This window comes from Astyanax mexicanus, chromosome 4 (genome assembly GCF_023375975.1).
Source record: "Astyanax mexicanus isolate ESR-SI-001 chromosome 4, AstMex3_surface, whole genome shotgun sequence".
NCBI classification, from domain to species: Eukaryota; Metazoa; Chordata; class Actinopteri; order Characiformes; family Acestrorhamphidae; genus Astyanax; species Astyanax mexicanus.
Window position 1 is genome coordinate 35,678,862 of NC_064411.1, and position 23,361 is coordinate 35,702,222.

Genomic DNA, 23,361 nt, shown 5'->3' on the forward strand with positions numbered 1-23,361 from the left:
ACTAAGAAATGAAGGTCAGTCAACCTGAAAAATATCTTGTTCAGTATCCTCAAGTGCAGTGGGAAAGACCATCAAAATCATTATGAGGGAACTGGCACTCATCAGGACCACTCTAGGAAACAAAGAACAAGAGTTTCTTCTGTTGCACAGGAAAAGTTCATCAGAGTTACCAGCCTCAGAAACTGCAAGTAACAGCCCCCCATATAGGAGTATTTTGGTTTGTTTTACACTTTAAAATTACTACATGATTCCTTGTGTGTTCCTTCATAGTCTAGTTGACTTCAGTATTCATTAACAATGTAGGAAAAACACACATAGTCTAAGTAAATGTTCGCCATTACACAAAAACAAATTGCTATTCCAAAAGTGGGCATTTCTGTAGAATGACACAGTAATGTATCTTTGAAAAAAGGATTCAATTTGTTTGAATTAGATTCACTAATGTCACTAAAATGGTCCACCCTGTCAATGTCCAATATCCATGTCTCTGTCGTGCACCTTTCCATGACAGGTTGGACACATGCATAACAGCAAATAAAAACAATTAAGCTGGGAAAAATTGTATTTCTACCTAATTTTAAGTCATTTTTCAATTCAATTCAATTCAATTCAATTCAATTTTAACACCAAAAGATGCAGTATTCTGACAACGACCCCTAACATCAATATTAAAGTCTTGACTCTTAAAAAGCATTTAAAAACTGCACTGATTTACACATTTTAAGGCACATTTATTCACAACTGTTGCTGGAAGCAATAGAAACCAGGTCTAAGCGACACCCCAACCACCAGCTCACTGATCCAGCAGCAGCAGCAGGTTTTTGTGTTTAATGAGGACTCGTGCCACTGCTGTCCTTCCAGAGCCAGCGTTTAGTATTTACACCAATTCATTGTCGCTTTCCAACAGGAGCGCTGTTGTTTCACCTGACAGTGTTTGCACAATTCCGCTGCCATCTGGAGGAGATCTGGTGATGCAACTGACCTGAGAAACTGAGAAACCGAGACCCACATGCGCGAAAGCCACCGAGCGAGCACAGCGTTCCCGAGCCTTTCTAAAACAACAACCTCGCCGGGAGTTGGCCGAGCACCGAGCGCGAGGGTCCGGAGTGATCGTTATCATCATCGGCATCACAGCAGACATTAAAGCGCTGTTTTAAGGCCTCTTTGTAAGCCTGCTGCAGCACTTTAGGGAATTGATCAGGACTAGATTGCAAACATAGACTGTTCACAGTTGATTTATAAGTCCTGGGAAAGTAATAAAAGCTGCCCACTGAAGCATTTGAATCCAATTATCTTTTACAGAATGCTGTTGTTACCCAATTAAAACTCTTCCAGCTCTCGAGAATTACAATAAGTTATTTTTGCAGCTTTTGACAATGGTGATTTATGTTCGATTCTATTACCTGAGACCTGGGAAAGAAGCTGTGCAGAGTGGGCTAAGTAGGTGCTGCATTTAGCTCTGGGTATGTTGGGATTTTGGATGGAATTCTGGACCATAAGATTGTTTCTTTGAGAAGAAACTGAGGCTGTACTGTATTTTTCACACTGGATTATAAGATGCACTATAAATAGATGTCTAATTTCTGGTCTATGTTCATACATAGGGTGCATTATGCGACACTAGTAAGGAACAGGAGTGTCGCCATGTTTTCCTTCTAATTCAGCAAGTCTTGGTGGGGGTAAGTTATCTAAGATAAGTAAGGCTAAGCTCAGTAAACAAAACTGTAACTATCAAAAAACTGTTTATTTGGGTGAGTAAAGCACTTCCGTTTATTTACAGTAAGCTTAGATTCCTGAATTCCTCCAGCACTAAGGTTGTAGCATCAGCATTAACGGCTAACCGCTAGCACCTAGCACCTAGCGGGTAATGCTTATACTACTCCAGCAGTTCTAGTTTGGGTTGAGGCTGAGAATACTCATCTATGAATGGCAAAAGAGCTAGTGCTTAGCGTGCTTATCGACTAATGCTAATACTGCTCCAGCAGTGCTAGCCAGGGTTAGCTGCAGGCTACAGGGTGATAGTACTCACCTTCAGCAGAGTGGCTTTACTGCTTCCTACAACCTGACTGGTAAAATTTATACATGAAGAGCACTGGATTATTAGGCGCACTGATGATTTTGATACAGTAGTACGAATTTTTTTGAGACTCATTTTGTACTGAACATTGTATAGTTATATTTGATAGTCTTTTCTTGGGCATCGTCAAAGTCCTTTCCAATTACGTTGTTTTGTTTATACTCTGGTAAATTTTGCTCCAAATGCAATTTGATTAATTGTGTCTATGATCTTCTTCCATATCTCTTTGGAATGGCTGCACATCCGCACCATAAATGGCAGGTTCAAGTTCATTTTTACACTCTACTCGCATAATATAAATGAAATGAAACAAAGCCTTTACTAACAGATACAAACAAATGCCAAGCTACCATAAGCTACTTGGTTTACCTGTATAGGGTATGTTTGTCCTGGATGATCAGTTTTTATCTGATCTGGTGTTTCTGTTTAGCCTTGCTTTAGGGCATTTTCACACCTGTAGTTCTTTTCTCTGGTCCGAATCAGTTAATGAGTTCGTTTACTTGGAGCGTTTTCTCGCTCTGTTCGGTCTGGTTTCACATAGGCATGAATGTAAACGCACCAAAATGCGCATCAATAAACCACGCGAGCAGCCTGTGTCCTCTGATTGGTCAGAGCTGTCTGACACAGGAGTACGTTAAATATAAATATACGAAAAAAGTAAATACAGCGAGAAGATTTTGTGTTCCAGCGCAAACATCTGTGCTTTAACACTGAACGCTGAAACGCTGCACTTTCAAACACAGTGTTTCTACGTGCAGCGCAGATTTATACATAATAAACAGAGTCACGCGGCTGTGAGCAGTGAATGCAGCGCAGACGGCGCGTGCATGGACACAGTGTTTGTTCACAGCTGTGGTAATTAGCGTTATCTGGCTAATATATCAGTTTAAACTGTGCTTGCTTTATCAGCAGTTTAGCTCAAATAAATGGCTTATATTTAATAGCTGGATCCGATCAAGACCGGATCACGTTCTCACCACAAGCGAACCGCTCCAGAGTTCGTTTGGTACCGGACAGAGACCACCTCCTCTAGCTGGTCTCGGTCCGGCTCTTTTGATCCGCACCTGAGTGCGATTACTGTTTTCACACCTGCTCAGTCGAACCGCACTAAAGTTACAAACGGACCAGAGTTCATTTTAACTGGACCAAATAGTGCTGGTGTGAAAACGCCCTTAGTTCACTGAATTAGAGGTCTCTGAAGAAAGACAGCATTTCAGCTCTTGCTCATGAATATTCATACATGCGAACCTATCGCCTCTGATTGGCTAACAGCACTGCAGCAGAGAACGCTACCTGCCTCCCCCCCCACAGTCAATTGAGCAAAATGTTTTCAGAGATACAGTCTTAGTTATAAAGATATAGCACTGAGTGCTAGGTAAAGTTAATCCTTAAACTTTGCTTAACATCAGACTCTCAGCGTGGCGAGCGGCCCCGCAGCTGAGAAATGTTAGCAATGCTACTAACGCTACTAAACTCTTACCCCAGACTTGGTGATTAGGTGCTTGACCAGTTTCACCTCGTCAAAGCCCCAGAGTCTGTATCATAAAATCCTGAGCCGAGGTGATCAACTTGTATTTCTGAGGATTTTCTTTTCTTAGCTACTGCAGACAATAAAGGCTGAAGAACAGTTTCATATGCAGCATCATATACAACTCAGAGAGATCTATAGTATTTTACAAAGAACAAGAAAAAGTGGATTTTAGCACAAAGAGACCTTGAACCACTTTGAAAAGCAAAGGCCAGATTAGACCATCTGAAACCAGCTACCAGCAAAAGCTGGTCTTCATATAAGTAATCAAGTCCCCAACAATGACTACAATACGAGAAATTTGAAATACTCTCATCATTCACCAAGATTAATTACTGTTATCATGCATAACATGTCGAAAAGGCCTGGTATCATGGTGCGGGATGGAATTACTTACAATGCCGGATCACTGTTGGTTTTCATTACAGGCAATTTGACATCCCGACATTATATGCTAATGAGGTGCTGTAACCAGTGGCCCTGCCTTTTCAGGACATTGCTCATCCAAATACTGCTGCCAATTCAAGAGCTTGCCTTGAATTGAAGAACATATAGTATGCCATGGCCAGCGACTTTGCCAGACCACTCCCTTTGGTTTGAAAATGTGTGCAATGCTATTGGACATGCTATAAACACTCCACCCACTACCGCTACTAAAATCCGCCAAGGGTTAATCTTTGGTCTTCCTACTAAAGAATATTGCAATCCAACACTTCCTTTCTGGATGGAACTACAGTATATCTATACTGTACCTTTTACCGAAAAGTTCCCGACAAAGCAATTTGTTCACTCAAGCGGATTCTTCCCAATTTATACTGCTGGCAACAAAAACATTTAAATATACAAAAATTTTTTAAGACTGAATTATCTGGAATCATGAACTTTATTAAGCAAATATAAAATATACACCAGGGAAAATAGTCTCCTTTGTTGGTCCTTGTTTTTTTTTTCTTCTCAGTTTTATTCTTTTTTTTTTATCTTCAAAAAATAAATGAAATAAAACCGAACAGAAAAACAACGTACGTTCTTCTGAGAGAAAAAGAAAAAAAAACAATATACGTTCCTCCACTAGTAGAACCCAGTAAAAAACAAAAAAATTGTCAAAATAATCCCACAGCAAAAAAACAGCCTTCTGTGCTCTGTCATCTGCACAATGATGAAGGGAACGAGAACAAGGTTCGCTCGGGGTGGATTTAAAGATTGCGCCGCCACTATAGGGTGCACTGGCCGCCTCTCTCCTGGAAAAGTCTGGCCAGCGTGCTCACCTCGTGCCCCCGGTCGCCCCAGTCGTCCGGCTCGGGGGGTTCCGGCTCTGACGGAGGTCCGGGGAGGTCTAGGGAGCTGATGGAGCCCGAGGGAGACCCCTGCCCTTCGTAAGCGTACGTTTGGAGGGAATCGTACGGAGGTCCGCTGGTGTCCTGATCCGCCTCCAACACCTTCAGCTGAATCACATCGTGGATGTCCTGGCTGGGCAGGGTCAGGGACGGGCTCAGACTGTCTCCGCCCACCGCCCCTGCCCCCACCCAGACCTCCGCGTGAGGCTCCCCTCTCCTCCTGCGGACCTCCCCGCCGGCCGCCGAGGGATTCCTGAGGGCTGCGATGTCGAACGCCTCCGTGTCCTCCTCGCCTCCGCCCTCGTCGTCGTACGTCACCACGTTTTCTCTAATGTCCTCTTCGGAGATGATGAGCGCCTCCTTTTTGATCTTCTTGCTCCTCAGGGTCACGAACAGCACCACGATGGCTTTGGAGTGGAAAAAAGACAAAAACAAGGAGACGAGAAGAGTTAGCTTATTAATATTAAATCTTATTATCTGGAATATAGTTTAAAATTATTCAGTATCAATTATGCAATGAATATAATGTTATGTCCACAATGGCGTATATGACTTCAAAATGTCTCCGCTTCAGTTTCTGAATCAGTTACTCTGATTTTGCTATTTATAGGTATATGTACAGGGGTTGGACAATGAAACTGAAACACCTGGTTTTAGGCAACAATAATTTGTTGTCACGACGGACAGTTCTGGTGGAAACAGTAAAGTTGAGGTGCACTAAAATGACAGGTGTTTCAGTTTTATTGTCCAACCCCTGTATGTTTGAGTAAAAATATGAACAACATTTTTCCCAAATTCCAAAAAAAAAAAAAAAAAATATATATATATATATATATATATATATATATATATATAATTATTTAGAGCATTTATTTGCAGAAAATGAGAAATGGCTGAAATAACAACAAAAAAAAAGATGCAGAGCTTTCAGACCTCAAATAATGCAAAAAAAAACAAGTTCATATTCATAAATATTTGGTGGAATAACCCTGTTTTTTATCACAGTTTTCATGCATCTGTGCTTGTTCTCCTCCACCAGTCTTACACACTGCTTTTGGATAACTTTATGCCACTCCTGGTGCAAAAATTCAAGCAGTTCAGTTTGGTTTGATGGCTTGTGATCATCCATCTTCCTCTTGATTATTTTCCAGAGTTTTTTTTTATTTGGTAAAATCAAAGAAACTCTTCATTTTTAAGTGGTCTCATATTTTTCGAGAGCTGTATATTTTCATTTGTTTTGATGGGGTTAAGAACTATTATTGTATCTTCTTTTTCTACACTGCCATTCCAACACTGTTCGTGTTAAATTAGCACTGTGGGAGTTATTAGTGATAATTTGTGTTAAAGTGTGTTAATTTAAAACCCGCAAATTTTTGCCGTGTAGCTTCCTTGGGTTGCATCAACACTGTGTCAGTATGCAGATATTTGTGTTCCACCAGGCTAAAATTAGCCTTTGACATTTGAAGACACTTGAGGCAAAGTGTTTTCTGCGCAGGAGCTCGCATAATTGCTCATCTGTTGAAGTGAAATCAATCGCATTGTGTCTCTCTATTAATCTTAAAAGGGCTAGACGAGACGTTCAGAACAAACACTGAGTTATTAATTAATTTCTTTTTTCTTCTCAATAGGAACCAAAAATCTCATGATGTAAACTTGGGCCCAGCCAAATTATGTCTGTATTTATTTTTTTCTGCAAGCTTGCAGTTCAGCTACATTGCCTTATACTCTTCAGGGCTGACTTTGCCTGGGGGGAAAGCGAACATTACCAAATATAACTCCACAAATCCTCGTCTAATGCACTAATTTTAGCCCAGTTTCTTTCAGATCCAGCATGGCAGTCCCTCTTCAGTGAGAGCTCTCCTTCTTAATGGATGAGATGGGGATGAGACGTACAGTCTTCGACAAAAAGAAATAGTTGCAAAAAAAATTGCACCTAGAAAGCAGCATCAGATTGTAGCGCTACCTGGAAAAAAGGTAAAATTTAACAGGAATGATACGTATATACAGTGGCCCCTTGAACTTTTTCACATTTTGTCCCCTTACAAACCACAAAATTAAGTGTATTTTATTGAGATTTGAAGTGATAGACAAACAAAAAGTATTGCATAACTGTGAAGTGGAACGAAAATGATACATGTTTTTTTTAATATTTAGCAAAAAAAAATTGAAAAGTGTTCAGCCCCTCAATATCAATACAATTTGCTGCAATTACAACTTTAAGTGCTTTGGGGTTTGTTTTCTAGCAGCTTTGTGCATCTAGAGACTGAGTTTTTTGTCCCATTCTTCTTTACAAAACAGCTTAAGTTCGGATAAAGTTGGATGGAGAGCGTCTGTGAACAGCAGAAATTCTAACACATGAATATTCTTTGATCTAAACTATTCCACTGTAGCTCTGGCTGTATGTTTAGGGTCATCGTCTTGCTGGAAGGTGAATCTGCTTATCTCGCCATATTTGTTGAGCGCATGAGTTATTATAGATGTCCTGTATACAGATTCTTCTACCTGAGCTGTAAAGGAGCAGTAAAGCCACTCCACTGAAATACAGTGCTATAAAGGAGTTTCAGTGAAGTTCCTGCAGCAGTACTAGCATTAGCCGCTAACCGAGCTAAGTGCTAGCTTTTTGGCCGTCCGGAAGTAAGCATTATCAGCCTGTAGCCTGCTGCTAACCCCGGCTATCACTGCTGGAACAGTAATAGCATTAACCACTAACCCAGTAAAAGCACTAGCTCTTTGGCTGGTCAGGGGTGTGTATTAATGGCCTGTAGCCTGCTGCTAACCCCAGCTAGCACTGCTGGAGCGCATCATTCATTCAAATAAAGAGTTTTCAGGAGAGAAATCTATTCCAGCGCTGGTTTGACTCGTCTGAGATGTTTTTTTTTTTGTTAAGAATTACAGTTATGTTTACTTAACTTAGCTTAGCTTTACAGGTCTGCTGAATTAGAAGGAAAACATGGCGACGCCCCTGTTCCTTACTATTGTCGCATAAAATGTGCCTTATAATCTGGTGAACCTTATAGTCTAATTATACATGAATAATACATTCCCATACCCTTTTGGCTTCCTGATGGATAACTCTGCTTTATTTTTGCTGACATTTCATATTTTGCCAGCTGCAGGAATCACTAACCTAGGACTCAAAGGGCTGCTCACTCAGTTTTTCGTTGCATTCAATTCATAACCAGTCGTGGTCTAAGGGGTCTAGGAAATTGACTGATGTGCTTGCTTTGTTTCAACAGGCCTGATCCCACCCAATTATTAATCAGGGATTGATTAATTGATTAAATTCTGGGAAGGTCAATGCAGGAAACTACATTGACATTGTAATCAGAATCCCCCTTCAAGAGGGCCCATTCCACCAGTTGCTGACAGCAGCCAGCCAGCCAGTCAGGTTTGTGATTCCTGCAGTCGGCAAAATATGAAACTTGAGTTACGCATCAGAAAGTGAGAGAAGAAAATAAAGGATGAGGTAGAAAAAAAATGTAAAAAAACATTACTATGCACACATGTGTATAAGCGACACATGTAACCAGTATTTGCATGGCCAAAAAATATGTATTATTTATTGATATAAAGTGCAGGTGAATTTTAACAGTGTGTTTAAGCTGTGGTTCCTTTAGGCTTTGGGGTTTGGTCCATTTTGCTTGGACTCCCTAAATGTCTTGAAATGGCCCTGGACATAATATTTGTGTCTTCAAGGCTTCAAGATCCTAAGATGGCAGGAAAAAACGTAGGGCCACTGGTTGCAGGACCTCATTAACGTACCATAGGGCCTTTTTTTAAGACCAAAGGTGATCTGGCATCATACAAAAATGCACTCTACCCAACGAAACCAGACCTTCTTGATGTGTAATGCCATGACAAAAGTGAAACTCAACACTAAAAAATGACCTGCTGCCATTCTGAGTCTCTCCATGACAGTCTGGCATGGCTACCCATCAAGATTCATTCCAGATGGTTGATCCCTACTTGGTGCAGCTATTTTCTTGTTTGGACGATGAGATGTATATGTATGTACATATTGCACATATTTGGTAACACCTTGCTTATCTTTAGAGTGGCAGTTCACACATTTACATATATAGGGACCCTCCAGAGAGGGGTTTCTATATTCAGCCATGTCAGAGACAAGAAGGTGAGAAGATTCACTGGGATTCACTGCAGGGTGGAACATCACACCTGCCTCTTTAACTGAGCTTTCTAACAACAGACTAAATTCAGGCGTAGCACGGGATGGAGAACAGCTCTCAAGGCAATTTACCACTCTGGAAAAAAATAATAATAATAATAATTAATTTACCAAAATGAAAACCTCTGGAATATAATCAAGAGTAACATGGATAATCACAAGCCATCAAACCAAACTGAACTGCTTGAGTTTTTGACATAACGTGGCAAAAAGTTATCCAAAAGCAGTGTGTAAGACTGGTGGAGGAGAACATGCCAAGATGCATGAAAACTGTGATTAAAAATCAGGGTTATTCCACCAAATGTTGATTTCTGAACTCTTAAAACTTTATGAATATTAACTTGTTTTCTTTGCATTATTTGAGGTCTGAAAGCTCTGCATCTTTTTTGTTATTTCAGCCATTTCTCATTTTCTGCAAATTAATTTTATTTGGAATTTGGGAGAAATGTTGTTCGTAGTTTTTAGAATAAAACAACAATGTTCATTTTAATCAAACAAATATAAATATAAATAGCAAAATCAGAGAAATTGATTCAGAAACAAAAGTGCTCTCTTAATTTTCTTCCAGAGCTGTATGTACAAAATATCTGGTAAATTCTGAGATATTTATTTAAACAGACCTTTTAGAAGAACTAGGTGGTTCAAAGGTTGTTAGAATTGAAGGTTTAAGTCTTTTTCTTATTCTGGCGGTCAGATAAAATCAACCATGTTTAATATTATCGTCTTAAGTCTTGAGACTTGGCTCACAAAAATAGCGACCTGAACAATGTCACCAACCAATAGGAGAGCTACAGAAGGCTGCAAGGAAAGCGTGGGAATGTTTGTGGAACTGGACATGGATGAGACTCTGGAAATGGCTCAGAAACCACAGTTTTCCTGGAGTGTACAAAGGGAGGAGAAACTGGTGGAGCTGTGGAGTGAGCAAAAGTGTCTCTTTGCTGTTTCTTTCCATTTATACCACTATAGAGTGGAAAAGATAATAATCTTTTAGAAATGTATAAAATATAAAGAATGTAGTTGCAGTCTTTCGAATAGTGACCCTGCAAGAAGCTGGTGCAAGAAGTCTTTGCAAAATCTTAGTCTGTGACTAAAAAGTCTGACTAGTCTTTAAATGTGAGAGGGTGTCAGATGCTAGTCTAATTGAAGTCTTTTCAGATTATTTTTGAAGTCATGTAGTGTTAGCATATGTGGTTAGCATAAAGTAATACCTAAAGTTTTCCTAAAACAACTGCCAGATTCACATTGTGCATTGATACACTTTCGCATTCCCTCATATGTACTGCAGTGAATGTTTTTTTTCCCACTCTAAATCTTTCCAATGTAAAGAAACAGTAGGAGGGAAAATCTAATTTACACAATTAGTGTCTGGTGTTTGGTTCTTTAGCTTTGCGCCGATGCTCCGAAGCTAATATTGCTCAGAAAATAATGGAAGTTTATAATCCACCAATTAGCGCTGTGTAAACTGCAAGGGGGAGCCCTCGGGCCTGGTAATTTGTAATGTTTGGTTCATTTTTATTCAATAGAATTATCATGCTGGTTGTGTTAAAGATCTGTAGCACTACCCTTAGCTGGTAATTAAGTTTTAGATAGACAAATGGGACGGAAGTCTTTCCGGTCATTATTTTTCCAGTTTTCAGTATCTGGGTAGATATTGAGGTACAATAGGGGAGCAATAGTATATAAATATAAATTTAATTAATTTAGCGAACCAAAAAAATTAAGAAATGACTGTAGAATCCACCACAATTTCCAATGGTTGGGACACAAAAAATGATAGTCCACTTAAAAATGAGATTTTAACAAATTAAAAACCTCTGGAATATAATCAAGAGGAAGATGGATGATCACAAGCCAACAAAACAAGCTGAACTGCTTGAATTTTTGCACCAGGAGTAAAGGTATAAAGTCATCCAAAAGCAGTGTGAAAAACTGGTGGAGGGGAACATGAGAAGACGCATGAAAACTGTGATTAAAAAACAGGGTCATTCCACCAAATATTGATTTCTGAACTCTAAAACTTTATGAATTTTCTTTGCATTGTTTGAGGTCTGAAAGCTCCAAACACCATGTGACCTTCAGATAAGCTCAAGAACAGTGTGTAGAGAGCCTCGTAGAATGGGCTTCCATGGCCAACCAGCTGCCTCCAAGCCTTACTTTACCAAACACTGGTGAAAAGCATGTCACTGCTGGACTCTAGAATAGCAGAGACATGTTCTCTGAAAACATGAGTCACACTTTTTATTTTCTGAGGATCTGATGGATGAGTCCAGGTTTGGCAGTTGCCAGGAAAGCAGTGCTTGTCTGACTCTATTGTGGCAAGAGTAAAGTTTGGTTGAGGGGGGATTATTATTATTATGATGTGGTGTTGTATTTCAGGAGTTAGGCTCTTAGTCACTTAGTTCCAGTGAAAGGAACTCACAATGCTTCAGCATAACAAGAGATTTTGGGCTTAAATTTTGATGAACTTGATAAAACAAATTGTGATCCAGGCCTTCTCTTCCAACATCAGTGTCTAATATGTCTTATTGGCAATATAGTGTACTGTATATCGTCACTGTCCAATGAAAAACACTTATCTCTAAAACTTTACAGGACAGACAAAAAACCTTTAAAATTTCAATGGAAGTCAATGTAAAAAGAGTTTATTTCAGGTCATTTTGAAAAGTTTCTATTGGTCCTTTCATCAAGAAATTTTGGCACAATGTAAGGGAAAGTTTGTCTGTCCAGATTATGTACTAAACTAAATATTGACAAAAATGGAGATAAGTGTTTTTCATTGGACGATATGCTAATGCAGTTAGAAACATATGATAAGCTACATCTTTTTTTGTATGTTAGTCTCAAGTCTTTGGCACAAAACAATAGAAGCAAAGCTTAGTCCCCAAACATGTCTATTTAGGTTTATCAGCTACAGTTAAATAAATTAAAGAAAATTATTTTTTTATTCGGACTTGTTTAATGCTGATGCCGTAAATCACGCTTCTTTTTGTGGGAATCCAATGGATGATTCTGGGTTTGCAGTTGCCAGGAGAACAGTGCTTGTCTGACTCCACTGTGCCATGAGTAAAATTTATATGAAGTTAGAAACATATGCTAAGCTACTTATTTTTTGTATGTTAGCCTCAAGTCTTTAGCACAAAACCAAGGAAGCAAAGCTTAGCCCCAAATGTGTTGATGTAGATTTATTAGCTAAATATTAGATACATTTTGTCAGACTTGTTCAGCGCTTTAACCATGAACCACACTTCACTTTTTGGGATTTCAATGGATGAGTCTGGGTTTGGCAGTTGCCAGGAGAACAGTGCTAGTCTGACTGCACTGTGCCAAGAGTAATGTTTGGTGGAGGGGGGATAATTAGTATGCTATGCTAGTATGCTATGTATTTCAGAAATTAGGCTTGGTCACTTTGTTCTAGTAAAAGGAACTCATAATGCCTTCTCTTCCAACATCCATATCTAACTTCTAAAATGCACTTTTGGAATAATGGTAAAAAGTGACCATAAACACACTCCTAAACCTTGTGGAAAGCCTTCCCAAAAGGATTGAAGCCTTTATAGCTGCGACTTTATGGAAACAACGTCTAAATGAAATTTGTTTCTCAGACTTGTCACTCTCTTACCCAGCAGGATGAGGATGCAGAGCAGGATGGCGATGAGCGCTCCCGTGCTGAGTCCCGCCGAGGAGAAGAAGGCTTGCGGCTGGCACACCGGCGCTCTGAGACCCCTCCGGCACGGGCAGACCCTCAGCGTCAGGGTGCTGGTGCTGCTGAGCTGAGGTTCCCCTCCATCCCATACCACCACCGCCAGCTGGTGCAGCTCCTGCTCGGCCTGACTGAAACCCCACCGCCGGGAAATGATGCTTGCACTGCTGTCTGTCAGAGAGGAGAGGAACCCTACAGTTACTCCCAGCTATGAATACTCCTAGCTATGAATACACACTATGCTGTATAACATATGATATATTATTTACTGTAGCATTACTACAGTCAAGTGCATTTCAAAGGCCTTTAACCCTTAGAACCCTACAGACGGATTTTCCGTCCAAAATCGCACCTTGTGTTCTCAGCTTAATTACTCAGAAATCCCTTCACACATTAACATAATCTATATATGGTTAGAAAGGATAGAACCTTACTCTTACTAAAAATAGCGATGACATACCAGTGCGGTCAAGCATCTACAAGAAACCCATTGAGAAATCACCTAAAAAAGTGAGACCTCCTTCCCCCGAACAATATTATTTACCTTTAGTGCTTCAAACATATTTATATGAAGTTTACATTTTTGTATATAGTTTTCTTTGTGTGTCCTGAACAAAATACTGAAAGGCACAGGCTGCTCTGAGTGTCAGGTTTTTAGTATCTACATGTATCCTAGAGGTGTGATTATCAAGAAACATAACTCCGCCTGATGCTCTCCATGTATTTTGTCAAAGTAATAAACCATGTAATGAACTATCATCAATATTCTTATGCTTTCAACTCATAAACACTCTAGTCTGACCATTTTAAACATATTTCTTAGGTTTGAATATATTTAAAGTCTATACATTCAAAAATAAGTAAAAAAAAAACAAAAACAGGCACTTGGTAAAAGTTTGACCAAAACTTGGCCAGTTCCAGGAAAATTTAACAATTCTGCTTCCTTTAACATTTTAAATGATTATATTTTTGAGCAGCCGTATGGCTTCTGGAGTAAGAGAGTTCAGAGTAGTGTCTGTCTGATATAATTACTGTGTTATAAGACCTGAAAGAGGAACTGACAAAAAACGAAGAAAAAACACACCAAAACAGCCTATAGGGTTCAAAGGGTTAATACAGCTCAGTGGTGGACACACTTATTTACCCTCAGCCCCAACACCAAGAAGGTGAAGAAGCACCCAAACAGTGCAACTAAACTAAACAAAGAAATCCAGTTACTTTTTTTCGTTTTCCTTAACTTGACGATGATTGGTTTTAGAAGGACATGCGTCTGACGTTGGCGTGTTGAGAATTCAGCGGTGGTTCATTCGGTGGGAAGCCTTTTCAGGATAAGGATAAAATGAATGAACAGTTTTATTTCGTCTCCATAGTAGTGCTGCTGCTATTGTGGTTTTAATACCAGCAGCAGCAGCAATTTCAGTCACACTGCAGGAGAACCGGACTATGGTTTAGAAGATCCGGACCGAGACCACCTCTCTTGGTCTGACCAAAATCTGGTTCTTTGGTCCGGACCGTGGTTCGCTGCCCCTTTCACACCTGCTACTTTGGTTCGGACCAAACTGAAAAGTCTGAAAGCATCCTGAGAAAAAATGTGTGAAAGCACCCTGAGAAACTAATCCCGTCCGGATAGGGCTATAATAAACTTAGAAACTGGAGGAAACTGGTACAGGAAGAGTAGTAACGTCTGGCTGACCCACATGGCAACAGCTTTAGCCTTTAGCTCAGTTTAACACTGGACTAAGACTCAGTTTCAATCTCTCTCAGTGAAGAGAAGAATTAGAGGTCTGACAGGCGACGTGCAGCAGTAATAAAGTCATTGCTAAGATGATAAAAAAAAGCAGGTTTTAAAGAAAATTAAAGGAAGCAAGTGGTCAGCTGATCATGCTATGCTAAAAAAATAAAAATAAAAAAAATGCTAGTGTGAGAATGCCCTTGGATGCCTTTGGGATTTTTTGGGAACCAGGCCAATAACTCTCAGTGGTTTCTCTTTGTCTGCAGATCTCTCACAGTTGAAGCTGTGAAGCTGCAGATTCCAGGTTCTCTGTGCTTCATGTAGAAGTGCAGAACGTTGATGCGTCTGTGAATTATGGAAACGGCCATGTGGAAGTGTGCAGCATTTCGAACAGACTGTTTGATTGGAGTCTGTTTATGTTGTGTTTTGGAAACAGCAGACATGACGCAGCATTGGACACAGTCCATCAGCTCCAACAGCAGCGAACACTTCATGCTTTATTAATTCTACACCGTTTCTCTTTCGGCACAGGTGTGTTTCTCTCTCTCTCTTTCTCTCTCTCCCTCTGTTTCTACTTATGTCTGTTTCCTTCTCACACTCTTCCAGTCCATTGCAATTTACTTTTGATCTATAATTTACTACGTACTCCATCTCTCTCTTTCTCTTTTATCTCTTTTTTTCTATATCTCCCTCTTGCTCTGCCTTTTTTTTCTGTTTTCCCATTTTGTTTCTCTGCCACTTGTATCTCTAGCTGCCTCTCTCTCTCTCTTTTTATTTCTGTTTCCTATTCTCAACTTCTCTCACAGTCTTTCTCTCTCTTTTTCTATTCTTCCTTTCGTTCCTCAGTCTCTTTTTACTCATTTGCTCTTTCTCTAATTCTCCTCTGTTTACTGCTCTCGCTTGTCTTTCTCTAACTCTCTCCCGCTATCTCTTTTCTCATTTCTGCCTCTCTCTCTTTCTCTCTGTCTGCCCTCTTTACTCCTTCTTCCATTTCTTCTTTCTATCTTATCTTTTATATTTTTAACTCTCCCTCATCTTTCTCTCTCTTATTTTCTTTATATTTGTTTCTATTCTCTACTTTTCTCACAGTCTTGCTCTGTCCCTCTACCCTTTCTCTCTTTCTCTTTTCCTATCATTCTCTGTATCTATATCCCTCTGTCTTTCTCTCTCTCTCTCTCTCTCTCTCTCTCTCTCTCTCTCTCTCTCTCTCTCCTTATTTACGGTTTCTCTTTCACCTCATATCTTTTATGTTTACTTGTCTTCTTTCTCTCTTTGTCTTTCTTTCTCTCCCTCTATTTCTTAGTTTTTATCCCCATCCACTGTTTTTCTTTTCTTTTCTCTTTCAATCTGTATTTTTTACCTTTCTCTCAAATGTATTCTGTTTCTGCTCATCTTCTGTTTCTCTCACTCTCTCTCTCTTTCTCTCTCTCTTTCTTTCTGTTTCCTATTCTCTACTTGTCTCAGTCTTGCTCTTTCCTTCTACTCTTCTATTTCTTTCTTTCCTCAGTTTCTGCCTTTCTTTCTCTTTTCCTATCATTCTCTCTATCTATATCCCTCTTTCTTTCTCTTTCTCCTTATTTACTTTTTGATCCCCATCTTTTCTTTTCTCTGTCCCGCTCTTGTTCTCTTTCTCTCAAGTAACTCATCTCTTTTTCATCCTCTTCTCTGCCTTTCTCAGCCTCCCTCTTTATCTCTCTCCCACACCCTCTTTTTTTTACCTTTCTCTCAAATTTCTGCTCTCTCTGCTCCTCTTCTCTTCCACTCATCCTGTCGATCTTTCACCCTGTTTTTTTATCTTTCTCTCATTCTGTCTCTTTCTCTCCACTTACTGCTCCTTCCTCTCTTTCTCTCAACCCCTTCCCTTTGTTCTCTTTTCTGTTTTTCTCTCTATCCCTTTCTTCTTATCTATAATCCCTTCTTATTTCTTTCTGTTTCTCTCTATTTTCCATTCTCTTTCACTACTCTTCTGTCTTTCTCACCCTTTATTTCTCTGTCTGTCTTTTGTTTATCTCTCTCTCCTCTGTTCACTGCTCTTTCTTTCCCTTTATGTTTCTCTAACTCTCTCCCTCTGTCTCTTTTCTCACCCTCCTTACTCTTCCTTCCATTGCTTCTCTCTCAGCCTGTTTTTTCTCTATCTTTTATTTTTCACTCTCTCTTTTCCATTTTTCTTCCATTCTCTCTCTGCTTCTCTTATCTCTCTATCTTTTATTCTGTCTCTCGCCTAACTTACTGCTCTTCTCTCACTCTTTCTATCATTATCTATCATTATCTTTTCTATCCATTATCTCTCACACCCTTTTTTACCTTTTGCTTACATTTCTCTTTTCTCTGCTCCTCTTCTCTTCCACTCATCCTGTTTCTATCTGTCTCTCTTTCATCTCTCTCCTCACATATTGCTAATCTCTCACTATTTTTCTGTCTTAAACTAACTTTATTCCTTTGTACTCTGCCTATATCTGTCTTCCTCTCTGCTCCTCTTCTCTTCCTCTCTTTTCTCTCTCTCTCTCTCACTTTCTCCCACTCTCTCTCTCTTGCTATGTCTCTTTCTGCTCACCTACTGCTACTCTGACTCTCTCTCTCTCTCACAACCCATTTGCTTACCTTTGTCCTCTTTTCTGTTTATCTCTCTATCCATTCTTATTTACACTAATCTTCTCTTATCTTTCCATGTTTATCCTCTATTTATTGCTCTCTCTTTCCCTTTATGTTTCTCTGCCTCTCTGCCTCCATGTCTTTTCTCGCTTTTGACCTCTCTTTCGTTCTCGCCCTCCTTACTCTTCCTTCCATTCCCTTCTTTTTCAGCTTCTATTTCTTCTCTATCTTTTATTATTCTTATTCTCTCACCATCTACCTCTCTCCATTCTCTCTCTCTATCCCCTTCTCTCTCACTGTTTCTCTATTTCCTTTCTGATTTCCTGTCCCTTTTCTGTTTTTCTCTCTATCCCTTTCTTCTTATCTATATTTCTTATCTCACTTTCTGCCTCTCCCTCTTTCTCACCCTCCTTACTCCTCCTTCCATTCCTTCTCTCTCAGCCTCTATTAGTTCTCTATCTTTTATGCTTCACTCTCCCTTATCTCTCATTCTCTCTCTCTGCTTCTATTGTGTTCCTCTCATTCTCTTGCTCTCTAACTCTCTCTCTCTCTCTCTCTCTCTATTGCTCTCTATTCCCCTTTATCTTTCTCTAGCTCTCTCCCTCTGTTTCATTTCTTACTTTCGGCCTCTCTCTCTTTCTTATCCTTCTTACTCTTCCTTTCATTCCTTTGCTCTCAGGCTCTATTTCTTCTCTATCTTTTTTTTTTTTTTACTCTCCTTTATCTCTTATTTTCTCTTGGCTCCTGTTTTCTGTCTCTCACCATCTACCTCTCTCCATTCTCTCTCTCTCTCTCTCTCTCGTTCTCTCTGCCGCTGCTGAGTCCTGTATTATATGCACAGGCATGATTGGCTCCTCCAGCATGCAGATTGGCGTCTCGTTGGAGCAGGGATCAACAGCAGGTGCTGGAGCCGCGAGCGGGAGCTGAGGTGCTGGGGGGAGGGAGGGAGGAGTGCTGTGTGGCAGACCCTGCCTCTTCCTGGATGTCAACCACTGTGTGCAAACAAACACCCCGGGGGAGGCCTGCCTCATCATCCTCATTTTTATCCTCCATGACTTCTTCTTCTTCTTCCTCCACGCCGTCAGAGCTCCACTGCGAGCTGCAGGTCCTCCACGCTACTGCACTGCGGGCTGATAATACAGCCTCCACCACCGGTAAAGACACTGTCACCCCGGATACCTCACCGTTTTATTCCTAGAAACATGCTGCAATAGGACTTTGCGGAGCAGATAAATACGAACCAATCGACCCCATGCCAAATTCCACCAGTGGGTAACATTGTTAAAGCCACCCGGAGCAGTGGAACCGTACAATGTGTTCTCTGAGATCATCTAATGCCTTGACCTCTAATCTAATGCTTGCAGCACTGAATGCAATCAAATTCTCATAGCAATGCTCAAATATACACAAATATAATAATGTAGAATGTACAGAGGCAAGAAAATGTGTCTGAAACATATGGAATTTAATGGCTTTCTGCAAAAATGTGTTGTAAAATGTCAAACTAATATTAAACACACTCATTAAACAGTAAAAGGAGTAGACAAAAAAGTATGTAAGTGAAACCTTAGGTCATAGGTCTTAGTATTTGAGATGTGGGCTTTGGCTTGGACACTCCAGGAGGCAGATTCAGTTTTCTTTAGCTATTCTGTTGTGGATTTGCTCCGGTGTTTTGGGTCATTGTCCTGTTGCATAACCCAACTTCTACAGAGTTTCAGCTGTTGATGAACAGACAGACACTCTCACATTATCCTGTAACCTTTTGATACACTTGTGAAACACACAGAGAACCAGTCTGTAAAATAAAGAGCATCAGATACTATGTAGTGACCACCAGAGAGTAAGTGGTAAGAAACAGATTCTATATAGTGAACACCAGATACTATATAGTGAACACCAGATACTATGTAGTGACCACCAGAGAGTAAGTGGTAAGAAACAGATTCTATATAGTGAACACCAGATACTATATAGTGAACACCAGATACTATGTACTGAGCACCAGATACTATGTAGTGAGCACCAGGCATTAAGTGGTGAGCACAATATACTATGTAGTGACCTCCAGAGACTAAGTGGTAAGAAACAGATACTATATAGTGAACACCAGATACTATGTACTGAGCACCAGATACTATGTACTCAGCACCAGATATTATGTACTCAGCACCAGATATTATGTACTCAGCACCAGATACTATGTACTCAGCACCAGATATTATGTACTCAGCACCAGATACTATGTACTCAGCACCAGATACTATGTACTCAGCACCAGATACTATGTACTGAGCACCAGATACTATGTACTCAGCACCAGATATTATGTACTCAGCACCAGATACTATGTACTCAGCACCAGATATTATGTACTCAGCACCAGATACTATGTACTCAGCACCAGATATTATGTACTCAGCACCAGATACTATGTACTCAGCACCAGATACTATGTACTGAGCACCAGACACATAGTGTTGAGCACAAGATAGTGGTAAGAACCAGATTCTATATAGTGAACACCAGATACTATGCAGTGAGCACCAGACAGTAAGTGTAAGCACTAGATATTATGTAGTGACCACTTAGTGTCTGGTGCTCACTAGATAATATCTGGCGCTCACCACATAGTTTCTGGTGCTCACCACATAGTATCTAGTGCTCACCACATTCTGTCTGGTGTTCGGCACATACTGTCTGGAGCTCAACACATACATACACATACACATAAGTGGTGAGCACCAGATACTATGTAGGAAACACCAGACAGTAAGTGGTAAGAACTAGATTGTATATAGTGAACACTAGAGAGCGACAGACAGTATGTGTTAAGCACTAGATACTATGTAGTGACCACTTAGTGGCTGGTGCTCACTAGATAGTATATGGTGCTCACTTCATTAGTTTCTGGTGCTCACCAGTTAAGCCACTTATATACAGTCGACCATGTTTCTTCAGGGGCTCCATAGAGTGCAGTTAAAGTTTCTGACTAATCAAAAACATGAGAGTGGAGAAGAACAGTATGACTCCTATTGGTAAATTATTTTCTTCTTCACACACTAACACACACACACACACACACACACACACACTTTCTGCAACAGACAGAGCGACAGGCAGAGTGGCTATAATAAAAATACGAGCGTTTCTTTAATTGCTGAAAGTACAGGGCATTTCACAGCAGGTCTGTCACTGAAGAGACAGCAGATCATGAACACATTTCCAAATCACAAACCAACGCCACGGGAACGGAGCGCGCACTAACTGCGGATATAATTAATCTTCACTGTGAGAGATGTGTGGTCCGGCCGAGAGCGAGAGAGGGTCTGCGGTTCTGGATCGGCTCCAGCCTAATGTGATAGTTTAAGAGGGGAGAGCCGGGCCGGCGGACCGTGCATAAAGCTGCAGAGATCCGGGTGGGAGCGCATGACCGGGGAGGGGAGGGGAGGTTGAGGGGAGGGAGGCCTGGGAGGGACACGCTCTTCACATAAGCAGAACCAGCACACGCTCAACGCGCCAGCCACGGGCCCAGAGCTTACGACATAATCTGCCCTCCCAAATCAGGAGCATATTTCTCCATTTATCAGGGGACACGCAGGGGGCGAACACATAACTAATGGTGCACCTTCTGGATTGGGGAATATTATTTATGCCACATGAAATTCATACCAACTTTAGCCAATTTGAACACCCACCGCCTTTCTCAGAACGAGAGAGAAGAAAAAAAAAAAAGCAATGAATTCTTCCAGGGGGAATTGCAATCCAATTTGTTTTGCCACCTCCCAAGCCTGGCACTGGCAAAGCGCGCAGTCGCATGACACAGTTCCAGTCGCTGCAGTGAGATGCCTCACCGATCAAATACCAAACAGCTTATACTCTCATTCAATCAGCGGCGGGCTTAGGGAGCAGGCTGTGGGGGGGGTCCGGGGGGCTGCGACAATCAGCACTCGGCTCCGAGTTTTGCGAGGCGCGGAAATATACAGGCACGATATAAAGATTTTTTTTATATTTCTGCAAAGATACGCAGAAATGTATTTGTGTACAAAAGTACAGAACTTACAGAGTGCACAGAGTCTGTAAACTGACACAGTTTATGAGTTGCACAGGCTCTGTTCTGTACAGTATATGTACAATATTATAAGAATATGTGTCATCATGTACATATTTACTATATCTGAGACCCAGATCTCAATAGAGAGATCAATAAAGATCTGCTGCTTTGAGGGCAGCATGTGGTGATTCCTAATAGAGACATCTGCTGCTCTGAGGGCAGCACATAGAGACTCCCAATAGAGAGATCTGCTGCTCTAAGGGCAGCATGTGATGATTCACGAATAGAGAGATCTGCTGCTCTAAGGGCATCATGTGGTGATTCCCAATAGAGAGACCTACTGCTCTGAGGGCAGCATGTGGAGACTCCCAATAGAAATATCTGCTGCTCTGAGGGTAGCATGTAGAGACTCCCAATAGAGAGATCTGCTGCTCTGAGGGCAGCATGTGATGATTCCCAATAGAGAGATCTGCTTCTCTAAGGGCAGCATGTGATGATTCCCAATAGAGAGATCTGCTGCTCTAAGGGCAGCATGTGATGATTCCCAAATAGAGAGATCTGCTTCTCTAAGGGCAGCATGTGGTGATTCCCAATAGAGAGATCTGCTGCTCTGACGGCAGCACGTAGAGACTCCCAACAGAGAGATCTGCTGCTCTGAGGGCAGCATGTGGAGACTCCCAATAGAAATATCTGCTGCTCTGAGGGCAGCACGTGGCGACATACAATAGAAATCTAGCACTTGGTGACTCCCTATAGAGATCTGCTGCTCTGAGGGCAGCCGGTGCTTATTCCCATTAGAGATCTGCTGCTCTGTGGGCAGCATGTGGTCTTTATAGGTTAACATGGGCGGTTCTGCTCAGAAATAAGCATTTAGTTCATTTATTGTATTCATAACATACAAAAAAAATATTCTCTTCACAAAGCAATGCACAGAGCGCAGGGTCAGTCATGCTCTAGTGTTCCTGGAGCAGAAAGGGTTAAGTGCCTTATACTCGGACCCAACAGTGGCCACTTATCAACCCTGTAATCAATAACCCAGTGCTCTAACCTCTATTATCAGTGCAGACATAGCAGCTGGCCTTCATTTTATGATTAATTATATTCTGGACAAATGGCTCAGTGGAACTGGTCCGAACCCTAAATCGACACTTAAAGCATATACACAGCTCTGGAAAAAAAATAAGAGACCACTTAAAAATTATGAGGTTTTTTAAAATTTTAACAAATTGAAAACCTCTGGAATATAATCAAGAGGAACACGGATGATCACAAGCCATCAAACCAAACTGAACTGCTTGAATGTTTGCACCAGGAGTAAAGGCATAAAGTTATCCAAAAGCAGTGTGTAAGACTGGTGGAGGAGAACATGCCGAGATGAAAACCAAATATTCCACCAAATATTGATTTCTGAACTTCTAAAACTTTATGAATATGAACTTGCTTCCTTTGCATTATTTGAGGTCTGAAAGCTCTGCATCTTTTTTGTTATTTCAGCCATTTTTCTGCAAATAAATAAAAGCAAAATCAGAGAAACTGATTCAAAAACTCTGAAAGTTATTTGTTGGAGACACCAAACAGATCTGCTGCTCTGAGGGTAGCGCATGGTTTAAATAGGACAGAGTTTCTGCTCAGCCATGCTCTGGTGTCCCTGAACCAGAAAGGGTTAAGTGCCATGCTTTTAGACCCAACAGTGGCCACTTATCAACCACTGAGATCAATATCCCAGCACTCTAACCACTGAGCAATCACTGCCTCTTCTAATACAAGTGCAGTCTTCAAGTAAATATGTCTGTCATTATGACGTCTAGTTGATTTCTATTGAGGTGCTGCTGTCAATTTATCACTTTTGGCATCATTAAAAAATCAGACATGGCCAATAGCCTTCATGTTATGATGTATTACAGTATGTAAATCAGGCAATAGAAATGGACCAAAGTTCCTTAATTATAATCCTGACTTAAAATCTTATTTAAACCTTTCAGACCCAAATTATTCCAGTGTTCCAGTGATGGAAAAACATAAGAATGCAGTTTTTTCACATATAAAAATGAAAAACAGTTAACTAAAATATTCAATTGCATCGAAAGCCTTTTTTTACATATTTGATATTAACCTTTTTATTTCACTAATAAAATCTCTAAACAGTAAAATATTATAAACA

At 40.5% G+C, this 23,361-nt stretch overlaps 1 protein-coding gene across 2 annotated transcripts in view; it reads right to left on the reverse strand.

The window, feature by feature from the left end:
* Nucleotides 1-4,496: 4,496 nt before the first annotated feature.
* Nucleotides 4,497-23,361, reverse strand: part of cdh18a (cadherin 18, type 2a) — a 164,760-nt gene continuing 145,895 nt past the window's right edge. For both annotated transcript variants that reach the window (XM_049478517.1, XM_049478518.1), the window contains exons 11-12: nt 12,745-12,996; nt 4,497-5,346 (exon numbers count right to left, since the gene is read on the reverse strand). In XM_049478517.1, the coding sequence (XP_049334474.1) occupies nt 4,817-5,346; nt 12,745-12,996 (782 nt within the window). In that variant the 3' untranslated portion in view covers nt 4,497-4,816. The remainder of the gene's footprint in view (nt 5,347-12,744; nt 12,997-23,361) is intronic.